The sequence below is a fragment of the Pteropus alecto genome, unplaced genomic scaffold (assembly GCF_000325575.1).
Source record: "Pteropus alecto unplaced genomic scaffold, ASM32557v1 scaffold98, whole genome shotgun sequence".
NCBI lineage: Eukaryota > Metazoa > Chordata > Mammalia > Chiroptera > Pteropodidae > Pteropus > Pteropus alecto.
Window position 1 is genome coordinate 21,558,292 of NW_006443570.1, and position 23,642 is coordinate 21,581,933.

The following is a 23,642-nucleotide window of genomic DNA, read 5'->3' on the forward strand; positions in this document are numbered from 1 at the left end:
TCAAGGACATATGTTTGCGGCTCTCACACATCTGTCTTGAATTTCATCTTTTCCACCCTGTCTTCTACTTTCCAAACAATTTACCTCCTTCTTTCTCCCTGCTGTTATTTATTTCATTGTGCCTTGGAACCCTTTCATTTCAAGAGCTGGCAGAGGGGAACAATGCAAGCCACAACCCATTTCTATATAAAGGCTCTTGGAGCATGGCGATCAAAGTGTCTTCGTATAGAATATGATTCCTTTCGCTTGGACACAGCTGGTCCCTAGCAGAGTGACTGGTGCTGATTACAGAGCTGTGGAGGAGCCTGGTTTGCTGGGTTCCCAGTGACGTAATGTTGTTCCCATCATGGACCTACCCGGTCCAGTGTACCAAGGACCTTTGTGTGCCAGGCTCCGTGCAGAATGGTCTCTTGTGACTATCCACTTTGATCTTTTTTTCCAGACTGGGAATTTCTCACATCATTGTAAATGTTTCCTTTCCTCCTCTTGTCATTTGGCTGGGGCTTGGTGGAACTTCCTGAAGCAGGAAAGTGGTAACAAGGGGTTTAACGGGGCACTCGGAAAGTTCTGCCAAGAAACAGAATTTTCTGTGCAGCCAGGGCAAGGGGAAAAAACCGCCCTGATGAAATAACAATCAAATAGGAAATTGAAAGGAGTGCTCTGCTGAGTGCTAATGGCTCCACAGTGGAACAGGTATGGATGGCGCTGAAATGATAAACATCTCTGTAATTCTCACAAACCACACTTCCTGCTCCTATTTTCATTTGGAGAGTGGACATGGAAAAGCTCACCCTACTGACTTGTAATTTATAGCATTTGGGTTAGTAGGTGTTATGCAATCACATTCCTAATCGACTGGAAGCTGCAGAAAGTTTGGAACCTATTTGCCTGATTGCTTTTTGGATAGCAACTTATTTAGTAGCTGTGTAGGAACGACGATGAATGTGTGAAAATGAAATACCAGCTTGCTTGTTTTTCATGCTGCATCTGTGGAGACCAATGTGAGAAGCTAGTAAATGATTCTTTCTCAGCCTGAACATCATCATCATCACTTATCAAGGACCTACCAAACATAATGCACTGAAGATGCAAAAGCATAAGATTTAGTCTATCTGAAGGAAGGACAAAAGCATAAGATTTAGTCTATCTGAAGGAAGGAAATGCAAGATGGTTTTTGGGTTTCGAGCCCTGTGAGGATGACAGTTGCATTCTAGACAGGTGGGATTATCTCTTGTTATTGACTTGGCGGGTCACTTCACATCTGTTTCCAGAGTTTATGAAATCTACCTCTTTTTGCCATTGAAACTTTTTACTCTGGTACCTAGTCCTGGGGGTTCTATCACATGCAGTAAATCAGGCCGGGCATGTCATTCAAGTGCTGAAAATCAGAGCCTGGAGCTCAAGGGCATGGTTCGTCAGCCCACCCAGAAGTGAGGAGACTGGGGGAACCCAATTGTCCTTCCTCGGGAACCTGAACTAACTGGGGAAGGTCTGTTTTCCAATGAAGAAGTCTTCATAGTAGAGTTTTTTTTTTTTTTTTTTTTAATAACACAACAAACCAAAGCCTTGCCTGGCATATTTTTTTGCAAAGTCCCTTCATTAGCTATGGCCAGTTCCCAGATTTGATTGCCTTACATCTTATATTGAGCCACGAAGGATAGATTGGTTGGGGTGCATTGATGGCATCTACCACCTTCCAACTAAGGGAGGGGAGGAGTGGGAAATATTCCTGCCATGACAAGCAACTTCCTCCGGCAGAATCCCCGGACCTGCAGGAATGTCACTCCTCCTTCCACAGTCCTTATTGCTAGGGTTCCTTTTTTCCTTATTTTGTTTTGTTTTGTTTTGTTTCAACCTTACGGACCCTATAAAAATCTGGTGTGCAGATGCTCAGAATTTATTTCTTTTGGTATGAACTTAACATTCTGGGTAGAACTTGTATGGTGACATGTCTCTCAAAGGAGGTGGCAGATCAAGGATCCCAGTGTTCAAGTAAAAATACACTGCTTGGAGTGAATGTGGGCGAACTTGAAATCTTTCCTGATAATATCAGCAGAGGAATCCACAAGCCACAAGCCACAGAAACCCTATCTCCCACCAGAAGTGATTGCCTTTGGAGCTGGGATGTGGTCTCTCAGATTCTGGCTCCTTGTCCTCTCTGTTATACGAAAACTCCAGTTACTTCTTTAGTTCTTCTTTCTTTGTAGCATTTGGCCCTCGTCTGTTATTACTAGCCACCCGCTTGCTGTTCCAAACCACTCTGCCCAGTAGAGGTTTTTGTACCAGATGGGGCTTTAGGAAATCCCTCTGTCAGCTTGTGAGAGCTTCGGCACAGGGAAGCAGAGCAGCCTTTTCACTCCGTCTGTGGTTTCGGCCAGAAAGAACTTGGCAGCCATATGTTGCTTTGTACTCCCAACAAACTGCTTATCTCCTGGCTTGTTGAGTCATTAGAGCAGGAAATTGTATGGCGTAGCCAATGAACCTCTTTCATTGGTGTTAGAAATGATACCAGGTTCCAAGTGTTTGAGAACGGGACTCTCCAACCCCCGCAGTGAACTAAAGTGATTAAGAACTATTTTGCATTTCAGCACTTTTGAAAGGGTGAGAAGAAAACGCATTTTCGTCTTTATATTTGTGAGTAAACATCGTTTTATCTCATTAATCTCGTGGTATTGTTGATTAACGCTGGTCCGAAGGTGGAGCTTTCTGAAAGGACGTTTTGTATAGAAGCAGGGTTGCTTGGTGAGTGGCTCCTGAGAGGGATGGAGTGTGGAGGAGGAAGAGGCCACTGGTGTCTTAGAATGTGCTTGCCAGCTTCTTCGATTGCTAGTTGCATGTGTTCTGTAGCCTCTTTCCCGTTCTCACCCTTCATTCTCGCCAGTAACCCGCTGTAGCCTTCCTTCATCACCAGAATCATAAAACTATAGCCCACCACCGATGCTGGCAGCCAGGCCTTTGAGCCATGTGGAACACTTTCTTTTTATTTTTTAACTTCTGCTGCTCACCTGCATGGCTATCGTCAGCGCATTGTGTCTCTGCTGGTTGTTCAGAACTAGTGACCATTTCTTAGTGGAGTTCCACCACTCTCCCATACTGAGAAAGGAGCCACAGAGTGGATTTCCCTTTGGAAAGTGTCTCCGTTTCCATGAAGAAGAGGAGCTTTTGCCATTGCTGTGGCGATAGAGGCTCCTCTGCTCTCTCCTTCCTTCATCAGGGACAATCTGCTTCCCTTCTGGCAGAGGGGCTCTTGTAAAATATTCTGTATTTATATGTGTGGATTGGTCTAGGTCCCAGCCCTGGCAGGGACTGGTGGCTCTGTGGTGTCCTGATACCATAGTCAAAAATACTACTTAAAAGCTCTTGCAATTTGAGAACCGCGTGCAGGCACGTTGCCCCTAAATGGGCTTTCTGATATAAGATCTGGAAGGGCACACATTCAAAGTGTGTTTATCTGCTTGTGGTGTACCAGGGACAGTTCTGAGCACTTGCTATGTGTAATCTATCCTCACTGTGTAATCCAGGGAGGTAGATGTCACAAAACCATTTTTAAATCGAAGAGAGTGAGTCTTGGGGAGGCTAAGTAATTTGCCTGAGATGGCAGAGCCAGGATTCAAACCCAGGCCATCTGTCTTAGAGCCTGTGCTCTTCCCTGCTACACTCTGTATACAGCCTTGATAAAGTGAGGTTTTGGGGCAGTTAGAACACAGCTACCCCTTGAAGAAGGACTAAGGGGCAGTGGTTGTTTTGTGTTCAAAGGCCAGTAGAAGCATATAGCGTGCAGTCCTTTATCCTGGTAATCGGCAGTGTACTTGAAAGCACTTTGGAGTGACAAGTCGAGATGGAAGCCTAGCTTGCTGTGAACCAGTGGGGTGTGTGGTAGAAGGCTGGCTGATGATGAAGACAGACATCTCTTGGATAAATAGATAAAAAGAGGAATACCGTATCAGATTCTCTACCTCATACTAGCAGCAAATTGATTTCTGTTGTAAAAGAGTATCTTGCAAAGTGATGTGAGGCTCTTAAGAATTTAAGAAGTCTCCACACCACCAGGCTGGGAATAACTGGCATTTACTTTATAACGTTGTCTCCTGGCCTGGTTCCTCTATGTGCAGGTTCCCAAACTGATACAAGGCCCAAGGGGTCATTTCCCCCATCCTTCCTCCACCAGAATGAGAACCTGCAGCTGATATGGGTCCGAATGAGGATTAGAGGGGTCATCACATTTTTCCACTTATGGTCAAGGAGAAATAGCAGTATCTCTTTAGGTGGCATCATCATCAGCATTTCTAACATTTACTGAACACTTACTATAAACTAGGCAGTGTTCTAATTAGATGCGGATCCATCTAATTCTAATAGCAACACTAAAGCAGGTATTATTATCCTAGTTTTACTTGAGAAACCGGGCTCTGAGAGTAAAGGAACTTGCTCAGGGTCACCCAGCAGGTAATGTGCTAGAGGTGGGATTTGAATCCAGGACGTCTGGCTCCAGAACCCTGTTCTTAGTCATTTTCCCTATACCCTACTGCTCTCTGACAAACAAAAGTATTGACTAAAGACTTGACTGACTAACAAGGACCAGACTCAGCTGTGAACTGTTGGTTCTTGCAACAACCCCTGTCTGGAATGAAAATGGTTACGTGGTAGATGTTTGAAATGGTAAATGTGTTTGATTTAGCATTCCTGGCATAGTCACTGAACTAGGATGGAGCCAGTCTTTCCTGCTGCCCTTTTTGCTCATCTCTCCTGGCAGTCGTCACGATCTGCCTCATGTTTTGCCTGTACATATGTACTCATAACTTGATTTTTTATTTATTATGGTAAAATATATGTAACATCAAATTTACCATTCTAAACATTTTCCACTTCTAAATTATAAGGTTTCTGAAGCCAGGCACAGTATCTCTCCCCCTTCATTTCCCCTGCAGCACTTTGATTAATATTTAAGTAAATCACACCTGATAAAGCTCTGTTGGATAGCATAGCCCAGCCAGGTCAGCTGTAAATTGGTTAGAAAACTATAACTGTTCTGAGATTTAGAGAAATAAAGAAAAAAATGTTAATGTCCCTACTACTCAGCCTTTTCTTTTTCTTTATTATAGCCTGGAGCAGCAGAGATGGACCCAGAAGGAGGGCACGTTGTGTGTTTAATGCCTGGTTCTTTCGTCTGCAGGAAACGGAGTGGACACATTATTCTCTAAACATCCCACTCTTGTGACCATTGGGTCATAGGTCTTCTTGATCGTTAATCTAGTTTCATAACTCCAAATCCTCTATCAGGTCTTTGATTTCTCATAAGCTAGTGATGGTTCCAACCAGCCTGGCCCAGCCCATCCACATTTTTTCCTTGGTCTCACATGCTGGTCATTCTGTGTGTTGGCTCCAGGTAAAGGAGAGATGGGACAGTGAGGAGGGTGCAGGGATCAAAGGTACTGTTAGATAAAGGGACGAGAGCTCTTAATTCCACTCGCACTTATTTTGGGTAATTTATTCTGCAATTTAAAGAACCTTCTGGGCCCCCAAATATCTCAAGGAACTAGGAAGAGTCTTGGTCATAAAGAGACCCTTTAAACAGCTGAACTTGATTGCTAGCTAGGCTGACTTATCCACAGTGTTTCTTCTCTCCTGTTCTCCATTCACTTCATTCATTCATTCCTCCATTTGTTTACCCATCATTTATTGAACACGTAACATGTGCCAAGCGTTGTACTTGGCCAACAGCTGTACTAGGCTGTAAAATTTCAGTCACAGGTCAAATCATACAGTGAGAATCATGCCTCAGAAGCCAGATGTGGTCTTAACTCTGAGGATAGGAGGATCAGGTCCTGCTGGAGCGTTTAGAATGGTTCTGGCATAACAACAACAATAATTGACATTAACACTAGCAGCTAACTATAATAATATAGTACCAAATTCATGCCAGGCCCTTCTCTAAAGGCATTATGTCACACATCTTATCTTCACAACAGTCTAGTAAGGTGTGGGTACTGTTATCGCCATTTTACAAATGAGAAAACAAAGAGAGAGAGAGTGTGCGTGTGTGTGAGTGTTAGGTAGCTTGTCTGAGGTCACTAACTAGCAAGTGGCAGGAACAGAGTTAGGCCTGAGTAGTCTGGCTCCTGAGGCTGTGCCAAGTCACCTCTGGTATATATACTCCCTTAACATAGGAAAGTGGGGCAAGGGGAATTTCTTCTTTCAGACTGTATATATAATGAATGGGCTTTTGGTTGTGTTTGGTTAGGAAGGGTGGGGACACTTTTAAGGATCTGTTTTCAAAAGCTGCACACAGAAAGGATAGTGTTAACTGTGGCTGGCGCTTGGTGGAAGGGCAAGAGTAAAGTCTGCCTGCAGAGGCTCCAGCTGACCTTGCCGAAGCACGTTAACCCTACATCTGTGTTAGCTTTGTCTTGATCCCATGGATTTGCAGCAGCTGTTGAGAAATAAAAACTTAGACCCCCAGTCAAGTGCAAGGCCCAATCCTCAGAATGAGAGGCAGATTCCATGTCGCCCTCAGGAGCTGGGGCTTCTCGGAAATCACCAGGTTGCATTTCCCTGTGGCATCTGTGGGTGCTGACTAATTCCACCCATGTTTCAGATTAGCTCGGCTTTATGGTTTGCATTTTTACAGTCTACCAGTTCCCCATCCTGTCCGTTTTGACATTTGCCTCATTGTTTCATGGGTCACTGTAAAAGCATTTCTGACCAACATTCCTAGAATGATGCAGCTTCAGCCACAACCTTGGAATTGTTAACCAGAACCAGCCGCCAGGCTGAGGAATGGGAACTTTTAAGTAACTCAATAGCCCATTTTGTCATCCTTTTTGATTTTTGCTAAGTTGAGGTAATGTCATCTCCTCTTTCTTTTTCTATTCCATCTTTGTTGTCTCGCTTCTGAAATTAGCGAACTTATAAACACTTAGATTGCTAGGCTTTGGGGTTTTTTTGAGAGTTTTAGTCTAAGTTACCTGGCCTCTGGGTAGCTATGAAAGGAGGTGGTTCACCAAATCCATCGTGTCATCGAAATGAACTTGGGGTGGACTTTCTTGCCAGGACAGTCACTGGAAGGAGAGCCAGCATTGGATGTAAAAGTCATTTGGTCCTTTACAACTGCGATGATGCCTGTTAGTTTAGTCCTTTAAAGTACTTGTATAATTTGCCATTAGTTTTTTGTCTGTCAATGTCCAGTGGAATGTGAGCCATTGCTCTCAGTCCAGTGTCCTGATTCAAAGGCTGCCGGGACGGGAACCGCCTGACTCCACTTCTTCTCCTCCTACGCTCTTCTGTAACAGACTGTACTGTATTTACGCTTCGTCATCCAAGCCAGAAGATGAAGAAACAAAGTAGGAATTCCTGTCAGAATCAGATGTGATGTCAGAGTTCTCTTGAGAGAAAAGCAAAATCCACAGACTCAGTTATAAAAAAATTTCCAGATGCCCCTTTAAAACCTGGAAATCCAAAATGGGAGATGGGAAGGAAGGAGAAAGAAAGAAAGAAGGAAAGAAAGAAAGAAGGAAAGAAGGAAAGAATGAAGGAAGGAATGAACGAAGGAAGGAAAGGAAAGGAAAAGAAAAAAGGCAGACTCCATAAAACTGGCTAAAACGCACGTATGTGATTTGCAAAAGATTCTTATGGCAAAACTACCACTTGTTACAGAAGGAAATCTCCATTTTTGTATTTAGCCTACTAACTATATACAGTTGATGGATTAACTTTAAAAGAGAGTTGACAGGAAAATGTTTTTTGAAGAGGATGCTGACAAGACAAGGGGGAAATAAGCATAAATTTGATTCAGATATTAATAATATGTCCCATGTATATGATGCTTTAGTTTTCAGTGTCTCCACGCACATTACTTCATCTAAGTTCCATATTCATCCAGTGATATGGGCATTACTGTGCTAGGCGAAGAGGCGTGACCTGCCCTAGGTCTGGTACCATGTCACCTGTTGACATCTAATAAAATGTCAAGGCCGGTATGTAAACTCAGGCGCCTTGAATTCTATTTTCTTCTTAAACTCCATGTGTCTTTCTAAGAAGGAACTTTAAGACAATGAGAAAACACTTAATGCTTCTGACTTTGATTAAATGCTCTAATATTGTACCAAGGGAGAATATGAACTTATTTCTTGCAGATCCTCAAAAGTAGATGCAGTTAGTGCTCGGTCCTGTGTGGTTCTGATCTTCACAATCCTAAAGACAAAGGGATGAATTAGAGACCAGGAGGTAATCGGCTCTGAATGAGTTTAGAACATAGCAGCAGCAGTATAATGAGATTTTAATCTCCCACTCTTCACTATTGCAACATCTTAGAGTTTAGGCAAATGCTGATTTTTATTAGAGAGAACATTCATGACAAGAATAAAGATGGGACAATATCATAAGTCTCCTAGTTGAATCGAGGTCAAGTTTTACACTAAAATGAACTCTTAAGACAAGGGGGTCTTTATCTGGGGAATCAGACAGGTTCACTAACAGGCTTCCAGGGATTCATGAACTCTATGAAATTACACACAGACTCTTTCGTGCATGTGCATTTTTCTCTGGTGAAAGGAACTATATAGCTTTTGTCCTCAAAAGTATCTGTGACCCAAAATTGGTTCTGAAACCACTGTTTCTTAAGAGGCCTCTTTGAAAAACTTTAGTGGACTTCAGATGTCACACACACTTGAAAAGGCACAGAGGCGAATCTTGGTGATCATTACTTTAAGCTCAAGGATTTCTTTAGTCAGCATAAGAAAACCATCATCAAAGCAGATCTATATGACTTTTTTAACATAAGGTTCACTTTCTGATTTGGGCATCAAAATTGACATGTTTGGAATGATCTACCTATGCCTTCTTTACTGTTTCAGAGCAGAGTAATAGCGATGCTACAACCTGAGAACAATAGTCCCATGCAAATCCAGAAATCTCTGATGAGTGACATAAGTCCCTAAATAAATCACTATCATATAAAATTAGACCATGACATGTTAGTCTACAAAAAGATCAACATTTCAGTATCAGGCGTCTGTCTAAGAAGCCTAATTTTTTCCCCATTAAACCAATGGACCTTTACTTGGAAACCAAAGACTCAACGTCCATGGATAAAACACAAGCCAAGGCCGCCTGTCTTCCTTGAGTTGCATTGGAAGGGAAGGAAGATAAGGGTCATAGGTGCTACAGTTCCTTCTCTCTCCAAGTAGGATACCGAGAGAAAAGAAATATCTGTGGTGATTGGGAGTGGAGCAGGGGAGGTGTTATAGTGCTTTTGCCTATGCGAGGGACCCAGAAAAAATGAGTGCTTTCTTATCTGTCAAGAGGGGAGTCTTAAAAGGAACAAGACTAATGCCCTTAGGCTATTCCAAGCAGGCCAGCCTTTAGGACCTCCTTTTATGATGTCACCTAGGGGAGTGGTCCTGACTTACACTGAGTGGCCAAGAATTTAGGGGCTAAGTTGCCCAGGTACCAAACCTACCATTAAAAAAAAAATTATATATATGTGCCAAAAGCCGGTTACATTCCTACATTTCAAGTATAATATGGGTGCCTAGATTCAAACTACTCTGTTTAATCACGTTGCACCTGCCATCTTCATATATAAGGCTCACAGGCTGTAGCTTACTTTACAGAACAGTCTAGTTATCCCAAAAGAGAATCTTGTTACAAGATGCCATTTGCTTGTGGGAACTCCAAGCCTTTTACCAACACATGTGACCAGGGAAGAGTTCTTTTATGAAGGCAAGGATGGTTTAACCTTGGAGTGACTGCTAATGAAATATACCACAGTAGGTCAAAAGAATAGCCACAAAGTAACCATCCATTCCTGATAAAACTTTTGGTCAGAAAGTTACAGAAGGCTATTTTTATTGTGATAAAATACACATAACATAAAATTTACCATCTTAACCATTTTTAAGTGTACAGTTCAGTGGTATTAAATACATTCACATTGTTGTGCAACCATCAGCACCATCCATCCCCATAACTCTTCCTCTTGTAAAACTGAAACTCAAACCTGTTAAACAATAATTCCTTATTCTCCTGTCCCCTCCAGCTCTTGGCAACCACTATTATAATTTCTGTCTTTATGATTTTGACTAAGTACCTCATTTAAGTGGAATCATACAGTATTTGTCATTTTGTGTCTGGCCTCAAGGTTCATCCATGTTGTAGCATATTTGCATTATTTCCTTCCTTTTTAAGGCTGAGTAATCAGGACTATTTCGTTTAACACATTAAAGAATATCCGCCTCAAACCAGTGGCTAATTTTACATATAATAGTAAAATATTACAAATATGTTCATGATAGTCAGGTAGAAGATGAGAATGCTTGCCCTTTAATATTGTTCTGGAAGTTCCAGCCAATATAGTTCTATTAGAAAAGGAAATAAATGATATAACTGTTGTAAAAAGAAGATAAAGTTCTTTATTTTCAAATAGCATGGCTTTTCTCTTCAGACTAAAAAACTACTTTGAAGTAAAATATATATATTTTAAAATTAGCTCTTTTTATAGCTCCACCTTTCCATTCGTGACCTAGATCCCACTCCTTTGCCTATTCAGGGACTTTGTTCTTTCATTTTTTCTTCTCATCAATTTTTTACTCTCTCTTCTGAATTATCCTCACTGGCATATGTCATAGTATCTCCCATCTTTAAACTATCCTCCCTCTGACCTCGTTTTTAAAATATCGTCCCTCTGACCTCATCATGCTTTTTTCTAGCTACAATCCCTTCTCTACTCTCTTTATAACAAACTCTTTAAGAGGATTGTCTATAGTCCAACTCAGTCCCTTATCTGCCATTTTCTTTCTCTTTTTATAACTTTTCTTTTAATTATTCTCCTCTAGGTATTTCACATGTTGGCAAGAGAACTTGAACGTGTCTGGGTCTCAGGCCCACTTTAGGCATGTGTGCTAGACAGAGCTGCACCCCATTCCCTCCCTCTGCCCCTCCAGTCTGTATTTCAGCTTCGTCACTTCACCAACTCCTCCCTGACACCGTCAAGGTTGTATGTGACCTTAGTTGCCAATCCACTGGTCAATTCTTGTTTTACTCAACATCTCAGCAGGATTTGACACAGTTGCCTACTCCCTCCTCTTCAAAACACTTTCTTCACCTGCGCTTTGAGACACCAGAGTCTCTTCTCGTTTTCTCTCATGTCAGTCATCACTCCTTCTCAGTATTGGTGGTCCTGGGTTTTGCCCTGGGATCTCTTTTCTTCTATAGCCATGTCTTCTCCTGGATGACTTTATCCAGGCCCATGACCCTTAACAGCATCTAGGCACTGATTATTCCTGATTTATAGCTCATCCCCTCCCCGCCCACTGAGTCTACATCTGTAAATCCAGATGCCTACTTGAAATCTCCACTTGCATGTCTAATAGTCACCTCAGACTTGACCTGTCCGATCTTGACTTTTTTCCTCTCAAACTTCTTCCTCTTCCATTGTTCCTCATCTTAGTTAATGGGACCTCTTGACACACTTTTGTTCAAGCCCCCACACCACAACACATCCTTGATCTTTTCCTTTCCATCACCCTTTCCTCACATTCAATTTGTCGACCTACTCTATTGACTGTTTTCAAATATATTATGTCCTCACTCTCTCTGCTGCTGCAACCCAAGTCCTCACCACTGCTCTTAACCCCTGCCTGAGCTGTTCGTAGGAGCCTTCCCAATTCGTCTCTTGCCTTCCACTTGTCTTCTCTTGCTATGCATTCTTCACAGCAGCTGAAGTGACCTTTTCAAAATGGAAATCAGATCATCTCACTCCCCACTAACCTTAACATATTACACTTAAAATAAAATTCCATTATTTTTACCAATGGGCCTTAAAAATCTGGTCCATGATTGCCCTCCGACCTCCCCTCCTTGGCTTTATCTGGCTCCATTCACTCCGGCCTTCCCCACTCTGCCTCTTGGCCTCTGCGCAGGTTCCCTGGCCTTCACATGGCTTTCCCTAATGCATGCGTGGCTTGCTCATTATTGGTATCTATATGTCATTTCTTCCAAGACGCCTTCCCAGATAACCCCTAAAATATGTACCACTCCCCCAGCACGCTTTGTTCTTACTCAGCTCTGTTTTCCTTTTTAAAAATAATTTATTTTTCAATTACAGTAAACATACATTATTATATTAGTTTCAGGTATACAACATACTGATTAGACATTCGTATAACTTATGAAGTGATCACCCCGATAAGTCTAGTACCCATCTGACACCATACATAGTTATTACAATATTATTGACTATGTTCCCCATGGTGTTCTTTACATCCCTGTGACTATGCTTGTAACTGGCAATTTGCACATCTTAATTACTTCCTCTTTTTTACCTATCTCTCCAACCCCTTCCATCTGGCAACCATCAAAATATTCTCTGTATGTATGAGTTTGTTTCCATTTTCTTTGTTGGTTTATTTTGGTTTTTTTGATTCCACATATAAGTGAAATCATATGATATTTGTCTTTGTCTGACTTATTTCACTTAGCATAATACCTTCTAGGTCCATCCATGTTGTAAATGGTAAGATTTCATTTTTCTTTATGGCCGAGTAATATTCCATTGTATATATGTACTACTTCTTCTCTATTCTGTCGTCTCTTGATAGACACTTACATTGCTTCCATATGTTGGCTATTGTAAATAGCACTGCAGTGAACTTAGAGGTGCATATATTTTTTTGAATTAGTGTTTTGGGTTTCTTTAGATAAATATTCAGAAGTGGAATTACTGGATTCTTCTTTGTCTTTTGTTATATAGCCTTTGTTTTAAAGTCTGTTTTGTCTGGTATAAGTATGCTACCCCAGCTTTTTTTTTTTTTTTTTTCATTTCCATTTTCATGGAAAAAAAAAATTTCATTCCTTTACTTTCAGTCTGTGTATCTTTCATTCTGAAGTAAGTCTCTTGTAGGCATCATTTGTAAGCATCTTGTTTTCTTATCCATTCAGACACCCTATGTCTTTTGATTGGAGTATTTAATCCATTCACATCTCAAGTAATTGTTGAGAGATATGTAGTTATTGCCGTTTTATTATTCATAGTTTTATTATTCATAGTTTATCTTTTTCCCTCTTCCTTCTTCTCCCCTTCTCCTCCTCCTTTCCTTCCCTTCCTCTCCCCCTTCCTCCTTCTCTTCTTCCCCTTCCTGGCCTCCTCCTCCTCCCTTTAACATTTCTTGTAATACTGCTTTGATGGTGATGAACTCTAGCTTTTTCTTGTCTGGGAAGCTCTTTATCTGTTCTTCAGTGATAGCTTTGCCAGGTGGAGTAATCTTGGTTGTAGTTCCCTGCTTTTCATCACTTAGAATATTTCTTGCCAGTCCTTTCCGGCCTACAGAGTTTCTGTTGAGAAATCAACTGACAGTCTTATGGGTGCTCCCTTGAATGTAACTAACTACTTTTCTCTTGCTGCTTTTAAGATTCTTTCTTTGTCTTTAATCTTTGACATTTTAATTGTGTTGTATCTTGGCGTGGGCCTCTTTGGGTTCATCCTGTTTGGGACTCTCTGTGCTTCCTGAACTTATATTTCTGTTTTCTTTGCCAGGTTAGGGAATTTTTCTGTCATTATTTTTTCAAATAGATTTTCAGTTCTTTGCTGCCTCCCTTTTCCTCTGGTACCGCTATGATGTGAATGTTGGTATGCTTGATGTTGTCCCAGAGGCCCCTTAAACTATCCTCACTTTTTAAAGTTTTTTTCCTTTTTGCTGCTCTGATTGGGTGTTTTCCGCTACCTTGTCTTCCAAATCTTGCTGATTCAATCCTCTTCTTCATCTAATCTACTGTTGATTCTTTCTAATGTATTCTTCCTTTCAGTTCTTGTATTCTTCATTTCTGACTGGTCCTTTTTTTATGTTTTCTATATCCATTTTTATGTTTTCTATTTCTTTCTTAAAGTTCTCACTGAGTTCATCTACTCTTCCCCTAAGTTCATTGAGCATCCTTGTAAGTAGTGTTTTGAACTCTGCATCTGGTAGATTGCTTGTCTCCATTTTGTTTAGTTCTTTTTCTGGAGTTTTGTTCTGTTCTTCCATTTGAAAGGGGACACGATTTTTGTTTTCTTATCCATTCAGCTGACCCCTGTGTTTGTTTCTATGTAGTAGGTAGATGTGCTATGTCTCCCAGCCTTGGTAGAGTGGCCTTATTGTAGGTGTCCTATGGGGCCCAGTGGTGTAGTCTCTTTTGTCACCTGAGCTGGTTGCTCCAGGTGTGTCCCTTGTTTGGCTTGTGTGTGCCCTCCTTTTGTATATGAGCCTTGATTGCTGTTGGTACATCAGTGGGAGAGCTTGACCCTCAGGCTGATTGGCTGTGAGAAATGGTCGTGACTATGGTGGAGGAGCTGTTGTGCAGGGGCTGACCCCACAGAGTAGATTTTACTTTAGCAGGACTCCAATGCCTGCTAAGTCTGCCCTTTGGGAATGTCATTCGTGGAGGTGGTTGGGTAGTGCTCTGGTGTGGTCTGAAGCTGGCCACCAGGTGTATTGGTTCTGGGGCCTCTTGGGAGGGGCTCTGGTGCAAGGCAAGGTCAGCCAGTGCCTGTGCCTGGCCCCATATGAGTGCTCTGTTTTCCTTTTATCATTTATAAGTGCCTAAAATTATTATTTGTATTCTTGCTTGTATTCTCTGTCTCTCCCACTAGAATAGAAGCTCTGCAAAGGCAGTGGCTTCATCTGCCTTGTTCTTTCTTGTATCCCTTGTGCTTAGAACATAATAGATGCTCAATTAATATCTGTTGAATGAATTTCAGTACTTAACCAGTTACAGAACTGAGGGTTAAAACAGTCTGTTTATAACAGTGCTATATGTGCCTAAACATCAATAAGGAAAAGATAAGCAACCAAAATGCAGTGTCATTTTTTCCTATAAAATTGGAAAAACTAAAGGTTGGTGATGATGTTGCTGAGGGTACTAGGAAATAGGCACTCTTATTTGCCACTGGTGAAAATATAAAATTGTGTAAGCTGTCATAGGTGGTGAGTCATGGGTAATTTTGTTTTAATTTATTGGGGTAACATTGGTTAATGCAATTATATAATTTTCAGGTGTACATTATCATTTGACATCTGTATATTCTATTGTGTGTTCACCACCCAAAGTCCAGTTTCCTTCAGCTACCATATATTTGATCCTCTTTAAGAGTCATGGGTGATTTTTATCTCAATTTTTGTGGTATGCTATGTTTCCTTTTTTTTTTTAATAATTACTTGTTCCCTCAATAATTATTTTTTAAGCCAGAAAAATCTCATAACCTTAATCTTTCTTTTTTACCTCCTTTTTGTTGTTAAATTAACCCAGTTAAATCTTTGCACCAGCCAACTTGTGAAGTTAATCCCAGCAACACATGGTCTTGTTCTGTTGTTGAACCTCTTCTCTTAAGAATGTTTACTCTGAATCCTTTATTAGCTTTTTCTGCGATGATGCAATGCTAGTCATTGAAAAGTGTATATGTGGAGTCCCTCTTGTTCTGAGGTCCTGGGCTAGGGAGCCCATTGGAAAGATGGAGCTGTGAAAAACATGCAGGCAAAAGCAGGGCCCACCCACTTTGAGGTGGGGTCCCACAACCCTTCTTGCCAAGACCCAAGTCTACACACACAGGGGAATCCTAACATTTCTTGGCAGATACACTGCCCAATTCCCTTGCTGCCTGGGATCGAGTTAAAAACAATAAGAATCACAACCACACATGCATTTCCCTCTGTTGTATGCAGCTAGACTTCTGATGCCTGTTTTCTCTGACATAACCATGCCCTCTTCTGCCCGTGCCCCGGTCAGTGGCCTCCTGTCTGGGCCCCAGTCCTGGAAAGGAGGCTCGCAGCTAAATCACCAATGGGCCATTCTTCAGTTTATCCTTGTTTCTTTCTTTCCCGGAGGTGAATTGGTAGCTTGACATTTCATTTAATTATGTTATTTTCTGGACTTGGCAGTTAAGTTCCTGAGTACCCAGTGGCCCACCTGAGCAGTGTTCACCCAGACATCCACGAGCAGAGGAGCCTGCACATACTTGGCTCCTAGCCCTGGGCTGTTGGGTTCATGTTTCTTCAGCCTCACCCCACTTAGACATGGTTCTGTGGCAGTATGCACAGTCAGCCTCAAGAACCTCCCAATAGATTGTGGATTGTCTCGAGTGGCACTGAGAGCTGAGGGTTGGGGCTGGCACAGGATATTGCCTCCCTAATATTTGCTGGCTGAATAGCACATGCTTATAAAGACTGCCGATATTCCAGGGTGAGGTGGTGAGAGGGGCAGATTTTAACTACTTGTCTTCTGTTGTATACCCTCTCTCTTCCCTCTTGGGGTTCAGGGGACATAGCAGGGCAGGGGAGTACCTGCCTGCTGATAGGGTGGAGAGGCACCAATAAAAAGCCTCCCCTCCTGCCTTCCCCACCTAGCAGAGGTGTCACTACCTTTGAAAGATGCATAATCCATCTTTATCTTCATGTTTGTTAGAGAAAGTGCCCAGGGGAGAGCTAAGAGAGAATAGCTTTCCTAGAATAGGTGTCGTCCATCTCCCATCAGCCTCTGCCACGGCTGGTGCCAGGGTGGGACTCAGACACAGGATCCCCTGTCATAGACCACAGGGACAAGTGAGGTTGTAGCTTCACTTATCCATTTTGCCTAGCCAGCCCTGCTTTTAATCACTTATTCATTTATCTGTACTTTAGTGTTTTCCAGGCCATTTACCCTCAGGCCTGAGGGGTTCAAAAGAACTCTGCAATTAATTCAGTTTGGACTTAACCAACTTCTTTTAACTTTTCTTCTTACAGCTTAAACTTTGGAACAAATATCGAATTTCCAACATTCCATCACTAATATTCCTAGACGCCACCACTGGGAAGGTCGTGTGTAGGAATGGGCTGCTGGTGATCCGTGATGACCCAGAAGGTGAGACCTTAGCAAATCCATCCTGTATTCCTCCTTCCGTCCTGCTACCCTGACCTCCTCCCCTTTGCTAGACAGTGTACAAATGAAATACAGTTGACTGTCGAATAACGTGGAGTTTAGTTAGGGGCACTGACTCCTGCGCAATCAAAAATCTGTATATAACTCTCATCTCTCCAAAAATATAACTACTAATAGCCTACTGTTGACCAGAAGCCTTCCTGATAACATAAACAGTTGATTAACACACATTTCGTATATGTATTATATAATGTATTCTTATAAAAAAGTAAGCTAGAGAATAGAAAATTACAAAAAATTATAAAGAAGAGAAAATACACTTACAGTAGTGTACTGTATTTATCGATACCGTAAGTTTACATCATCTGCGTTAGGCTACACAGTTCATCCATGAGTTTTTTCAAGTCGTCAGTTGAAAAAAATCTTTGTATAATGGACACACACAGTTCACTCATGTTGTTCAGGGGTCAACTGCACATGTAAGTGGGTTTATTTGGCTAAAGAGTATTGTCTTGATGAAATTATAGTATTCTCTAGGTCACGGTTAAGATTTTTAAAGGGATCAGAATGTCCCTCCTGGGAGCTTTAATTCATGGGCCAAAGGAGATGGAATCTGAAAAAGGAAGTTTAGCTTTGAGGGCTGAGGAGGCTGTTGAGAACCAGCTAGAGCTCAGATACTGACTTCTAGTGCTGTTTCAGTGGCAGCAGTCACCTTAACAATTAGAGATAGGCTAAGTGATTTGCGGAGTTTTTTTTTTTTTTCTTTTAATACATTACCATAGCAAAGTTGCAGTCTCTGTTGCTCTCCTGGTCTCAGCAGTGAGTGCACCTCATTTCTTGGTGCTGCCCAAGTCCTGCAGGCCTTGGTCTTGATGGCCAGCTGGGTGGAGAGCTATACATTGGTAGGTTGCTCAGCTCACCCTGCCCAGTGGCTGTCCAACATCTGTTTCTCTCTCCCTTGCACTGGAGTCATAAAAGGGTCAGAAGATCTTCCCTCCTCACTTACTGATCCAATGCAAGGATTCGAGCATGGTCACAAATTTCCCCAGTAAAAATTTCACCTGTGTCAAAGAATTGTCCTCAGTAAAACCCAGGGCATGGTAGAACCAAGTCTTTACTTTCTCAAATTTAAACACACACACACACACACGTGCACGCACGCACGCACGCACTACTCTGAAACTTATTAAAATGCAGATTTCTTCCCTACTCCCAAGATTTTCAGATCCATTTGTTCAGGGTGGGCTTGGCCACCTGCATCTTTAACCAGTCTGTGCTTCTCCCTCCCATCCTTCCCCCACTCCAGGCGATTTTGAGGAAGTGGTCCATGGACCACCCTGTGAGAAAACACTGTTCTGTTGAGCTGAGAACATATTATTTGCTTTTCCTGCCTGGGGCTTAAGTGTCATCAGAATGTAGACCATCTGGGTTGAGTGAGTTTTACTCTTTCCTTTCTATAGATTTAAATTCTCATCTTACTTGGTTCCCTGGGCCCCAACCCAGACCGTCTGAACTAGAATCTCTAGGAGGTGGGGCCCAGCTGATTTAAAAATTCCCCAGCAGATTCTAAAATATAGTCAGAGTTGAGATCCACGGAGATTCCAGGATTGGAATTGAAGAAATTCAAGGTTAGTATCTGAGGCAGTGCTTCCCCAGCTTGGCGCATCAGAGGCACTGGGAGAGTCCGTTTCGCTTTGTTTTGGACATACAGCTTCAACCTTGCCCCTGGATCCTGGGACTTGGGGTGTGAGCTGGGTTTCTGTATTCCTCGAAAGCCCTGCAGGAGATTGGGCCCTGTGATCATACAGGTTCAAGAACCATTGCCTTGAGGTAGGGCTCTGCCATGGATGAGTTTTGCTTTTATTCCTGTATTTTTAGCTGCACACCCTATGGGTGTGTTAAAGACTATTTGATGATAAAGTTGTTATGCTCTGCAGCCCTGAGGCCTCTTGGGTCAGAGGACACAATGAAGAGTCTTAACATTCTCGCCATCTGTTGCCTGTTGCAGGTTTGGAATTCCCTTGGGGACCTAAACCCTTCAGGGAAGTCATTGCAGGGCCCTTACTTAGAAATAATGGGCAGTCTCTGGAGAGCAGCAGCCTGGAGGGGTCTCACGTGGGAGTCTATTTCTCCGCACACTGGGTGAGTGTTTGGTTCTTCTTTGGCCCAGGCAGAAGGAAACGGTGATGTCTCCACGAAGACCAATTGTGACTGGCTTCTGGAGGTGGGACTGTGTGGGCATAATTTCCCGGCATTCTTCCTCTCTCCTGTGCATAATGCCTTGTTGGCGTGCAATAAGTGCTTATTATTATGAATCATAATAGCAGCAAGAAAATGACTTCTTTTGATAGGTCTAAAAGGATAGCTTTCCTAACTCGTTTTGATGAGGCTTCTAGTGCTCCCTGAAGAGGTTCCTTTGACCGTTGCCTGTCGGCACACTGTGAGGGGTGGGGAGGAGCCTGTGCTGGATGCTTGCCATTATAAGAGGCACGTTTGTTTCCGCCTCTCATAAACCAGGTTTTGCCATCCCAAACCTACTTGGGTCTTGTTTGCCTGGCCTCTCATGGCAAGTGGCTGGGAAAGGGGATATTGAAGGTGTAAAGTCACCCTACAGGATCCCACTCTTGTCTTTCAGTGTCCACCTTGCCGAAGCCTCACCCGGGTCCTGGTGGAATCCTACCGGAAGATCAAGGAGGCAGGCCAGAAATTTGAGATTATCTTTGTTAGTGCAGACAGGTAATGTGTGCTGGGGAAGGTGGCAGCGTAGTTCTCATTTTCTGAAGGTGTTCTCCCTTACACGTCTCATTTCTTCAGTGTAAAGCTTGGAGTTAGCGATTAGGGAAGACATATCTGGGATTATTGGCAGAGGGATGGACACATTTCGCAGTTACTCCTGGGATTGTCTGAAGGGAAGCCGAGAGTAACTTGTTCTTGCTGTCAGTATGGGGGTTTGTCCTAATTCAGGCCTGGGTCATTTGAGATTAGAAAGTGTTTTTCTGATTTGTTCAGCATTTTGGATTGTGGCGAAAGAATATGGAGGGAGAAAGATGAAAAGAAAAGAACTAGAGACTAATGAAATATGATGCCTGTTTGGAAGGCTGTGCAATCATTTTTCTTAGCTCTGGCCATGGACTTTGTCTGGGGGCTATCATAAAACCAGAAGGGCAGACCTTCTTCCCGAAGTGCATCAGGTACTTTTAGCCTCAATTTCCTCTGCTTCTTGCCTTTTCACTGGCTTTACTCATCAGTGACCTTCCTTTATCACAAAATTCCAGCCCCAGTTCAGGCCAAGCCGTCAGATGCTTCTGCCTCTAAGTGCCTGTTTTCACAGAAGGCTCTCTGAGACGCCAACACAGACCGTGTTGTGTGCTGTCATATTCTTGACATCTGCACTATTTCGTGCTTGGCTTATTGGCCTGTGGTCCGCCCCCCTGTTTTACAGCTCCCCACTGAGTGGAGGCAAGCTTGAGGGCATGCCAGGTGAAGTAATCACTTTTTAAAGCTTTAAAAAAAATCAACTTTATTGAAGTATAATTTACATACGGTGAAATGCATACATTTAGGTATACAGTCAATTTCGCAGAATGTATGTCCCCACGTACCCATGTAGAACATTTCCATCACTCAGAAGACTCCCTCATACTTCTCATCAGTCAATCCTCACCCCCAAATCCCAGCTTCAAGAAACTCCTGATCTGCTTTTTTAATTAGATTTGTAATTCCTGCAATTTCTCATATGTGGAATCATAGTGTTTATGCTTGCCTAAAAGGATGGTCCTGTACAAATCACTGTTACACTCACAAAATAGAAGCGTCACTTGAGAACGCAGTGTCTGAACATCTACACTTCTTATAAAAATAAGACCTGTCTGTGTTGAAAAACGAAAAGCTAGGCATGGGTTGAACTGGTAGGATTCAGGGAAGCAGGCTGCGGAAAGCCTGGTGTTTTAGTTTGGCATCCCGTGTTGGGAGGAGGCGTTTGCTTCTTGGTATGCACCTGAATGGGTGGTGTAACCCACTCTGTCTTATTAGCCTGATGTCTGAGGTCACGGTGTTTCGAAGCCCCAGCATCTGTAGAGCCCTGGGCACAGCTTGGTAGAAAGCGGGGAGGACCCAGCAGTGGTGCATTCGGAGGTAATAGAGCCTTGTTTCCATATGTGTTTCTATAGGTCAGAGGACTCATTCAAACAGTACTTCAGTGAGATGCCCTGGCTCGCTGTCCCCTACACCGACGAGGCCCGGCGGTCACGTCTCAACCGCCTGTATGGCATCCAAGGTAGGCATTCCAGACTCCAGGGGACTCCCTGGAAGCCTGCTCATCCAGGCTTACCATGTCTTTGGCTTTCCTTTTAGGGAGAAAATAAAGAACATCTTTATTTTTATGACTGTTCACTTTCTTTACCATATTAAAAATTACATGCATTGAATTTTATGGTATGTACATGATAAATCACTGAAGTTGTTTTTTAAGCAAAGTGCTTGTCCAGATGAGGCAGCTGCTTCGCACCGCCCGGCCTAGAAGGTTCTGATGTGGTCAGACCATGGAGCGCGTGCTTCCCAATAACTCGGCCGAAGCCCTACCCCAAGGGTTTTACTGTCAAACAGACCTGAGAGTGCTCTTTGTTCCATCACTCAGACTCTTTGAGTCTCAGTTTACTCATCTGCGAAACGGGCACAGTAAAATCTCTGACACACAGAGTTGCTGGGAGCATTAAAAGGATAATGTATATTGGGCATTTCTCATGGTTCCTGAAGCATACAAGCGAAGACTGAGTGGATATTACCTTTTAGGTGAGAAAATTGATTTCCTGAAGAGTGTCAAAAACCAGGACTTGGAGAACTACTAATCATAATGAGGTTCCCACCCACCCCCCCGAAATAATGATTTTTAGTGAGACAAACTGTGTTTTTCTTCTTTATAATGTGAATACCTCCTTCTAGCCTTTACCTAGCTAGGTGTTTTCTTGATGAAGCACTTAACTGGCCTGTTAAGAGTAAAACTCAACTCCCTTTGTATCAATAGTACCAGATCTTGGTCAGGCCTAGACAGATACAGCTGATATTTGAGTTCTCAGTGCCCCTTGTGTTATAGGGAGTGAAAAAAAAAAAAGACACATTAAGATTTACCCACAAATTCCACAGCTTATGAGAGAATATATATCAGATTCTTTAACCTTTTTCTTCAACATTTAGAGTAAGCATATGGTTTTGTTTGGAGCTAAAGCTTCAAAAAATTAATACTTAATTTTAAATCGGTGCTCCTCGGTTTGAAATGTACGTAAGAATTGCCTGGGGGTCTTGTGAAAATGCAGTTTCTGATTTAGTGGGTCTGGGCTAGGGCCGAGATCCCGTATTTGTAGCAAGCCCCCAGGCGATGCCGATGCTGCTGATCCAGGGACCACACTTTGGGTATTTACAGTCTAGTAATCCTTTGAGAACATCGGTGGCTCATGCCTCCTATTAATAAAAAAGGTGAAGGCTGTTCCCTTTCTAAACAGAAGTCGCATGGCATGCTATTATTGTTCACTGGTTCAGAGGAATGGCACCAAGTTGAGTAACTTAAAGGCAGTGTCACTGGCTTCTTTCCTTGCAGCACTGCCTGCAGAGAGACTTAAAACATGTGTGCCTTGAGGTAGGAACCGAGGGTTGAATTGCCACTTCATGGGGCTGAGTAAAACTTCATGTCTCTTAATTCATTTATTCATTCATACTCAACGAATGTTTGTTTGCTGAGGACTGACCCTCTCTACTGCTAAGTGACCTTGAGCAAGTTATTTGACTTCTCTTTTATCAGTAAAATTGGGACGTTTCAGTGTTGGGCACAGAATAAATAAATATTTAACTAACAGTAAAAAAAGGAAAATTTGATTTTACAATCAAAAAAAGGTAAACTTTTAAATGTCAAAAAGCTTTAACGAAGGCAACCAACAATATTAATAGCATGTATGACAAAGAGTCACTATCCTTCATAGAAAAAGAGCTCTTCCCAGATACTAGTCCAAAAGAGAGAAAATTTAGACACCAAAGATAGGAGGTAGGCAGTTCTTCCGACGAATAGTCAGAACGGATATGAAAAATATTCAGCATAATTTAGTTTTATGAATTACAGATGAAAATACTGATTTTGTATCTATCACATTTGTTAAGCACTCCCTTCCTCTCCACCTACCCCACTTCAAAAAAAAAAAAGATAATCCACAGTGTAGGAAAGAGAGCAGACAGCTAGTAGGAATATAAATCAGGACAGCCTTTCAGGAGAGCAATTGGCAATATATACCAGAGGCCTTAAAAAATCCCTAAACCCTTTAATTTAAAAATCCCACTTGTAGGAATCTATGCTCAGGAAATTACCAAGTACCCGGCCAAGGCTGAACTTCTCTTGAGCAGGTGGTGGATTTTTGTTTTTGTTTTTTTCTTTCATCTTTTGTATACTTTGAATTTCATTACAGACCACAATTCTTTTTTTGCTTTAGTCCCTAGAAAACCCGGAGGTGAATTTTTAACCTTTAGCAATTTTGCAAAACTGACCATTTCTGTGCATGCCTTTACCACTAGCTTCATTTTCTCTTCCTTGTTTTCCCTTCAGGGGGATATTTTCATATGTTTTTATTGAATTATATCGTGTACTTTTTAAGCTGCCTTAAATCCTTTTTGGAAAAAAGATGGAATAGATTTAAATGCATAGGATTCTATTCCTCAAGCTCCAACTAGCCACCAATACTCTCTGTACTGAGCTTGGTGGGATATAAAGAAACCAG

General features: G+C 42.2%; 1 protein-coding gene across 5 annotated transcripts in view; it reads left to right on the forward strand.

Annotated features, from left to right (window-relative positions):
• NXN (nucleoredoxin) overlaps positions 1–23,642 on the forward strand; it is a 140,718-nt gene that overhangs the window by 98,528 nt on the left and 18,548 nt on the right. For all 5 annotated transcript variants that reach the window (XM_025041790.1, XM_025041788.1, XM_025041787.1 and 2 more), the window contains 4 exons: positions 16,749–16,866; positions 18,893–19,026; positions 19,520–19,620; positions 21,054–21,160. In XM_025041790.1, the coding sequence (XP_024897558.1) occupies positions 16,749–16,866; positions 18,893–19,026; positions 19,520–19,620; positions 21,054–21,160 (460 nt within the window). The remainder of the gene's footprint in view (positions 1–16,748; positions 16,867–18,892; positions 19,027–19,519; positions 19,621–21,053; positions 21,161–23,642) is intronic.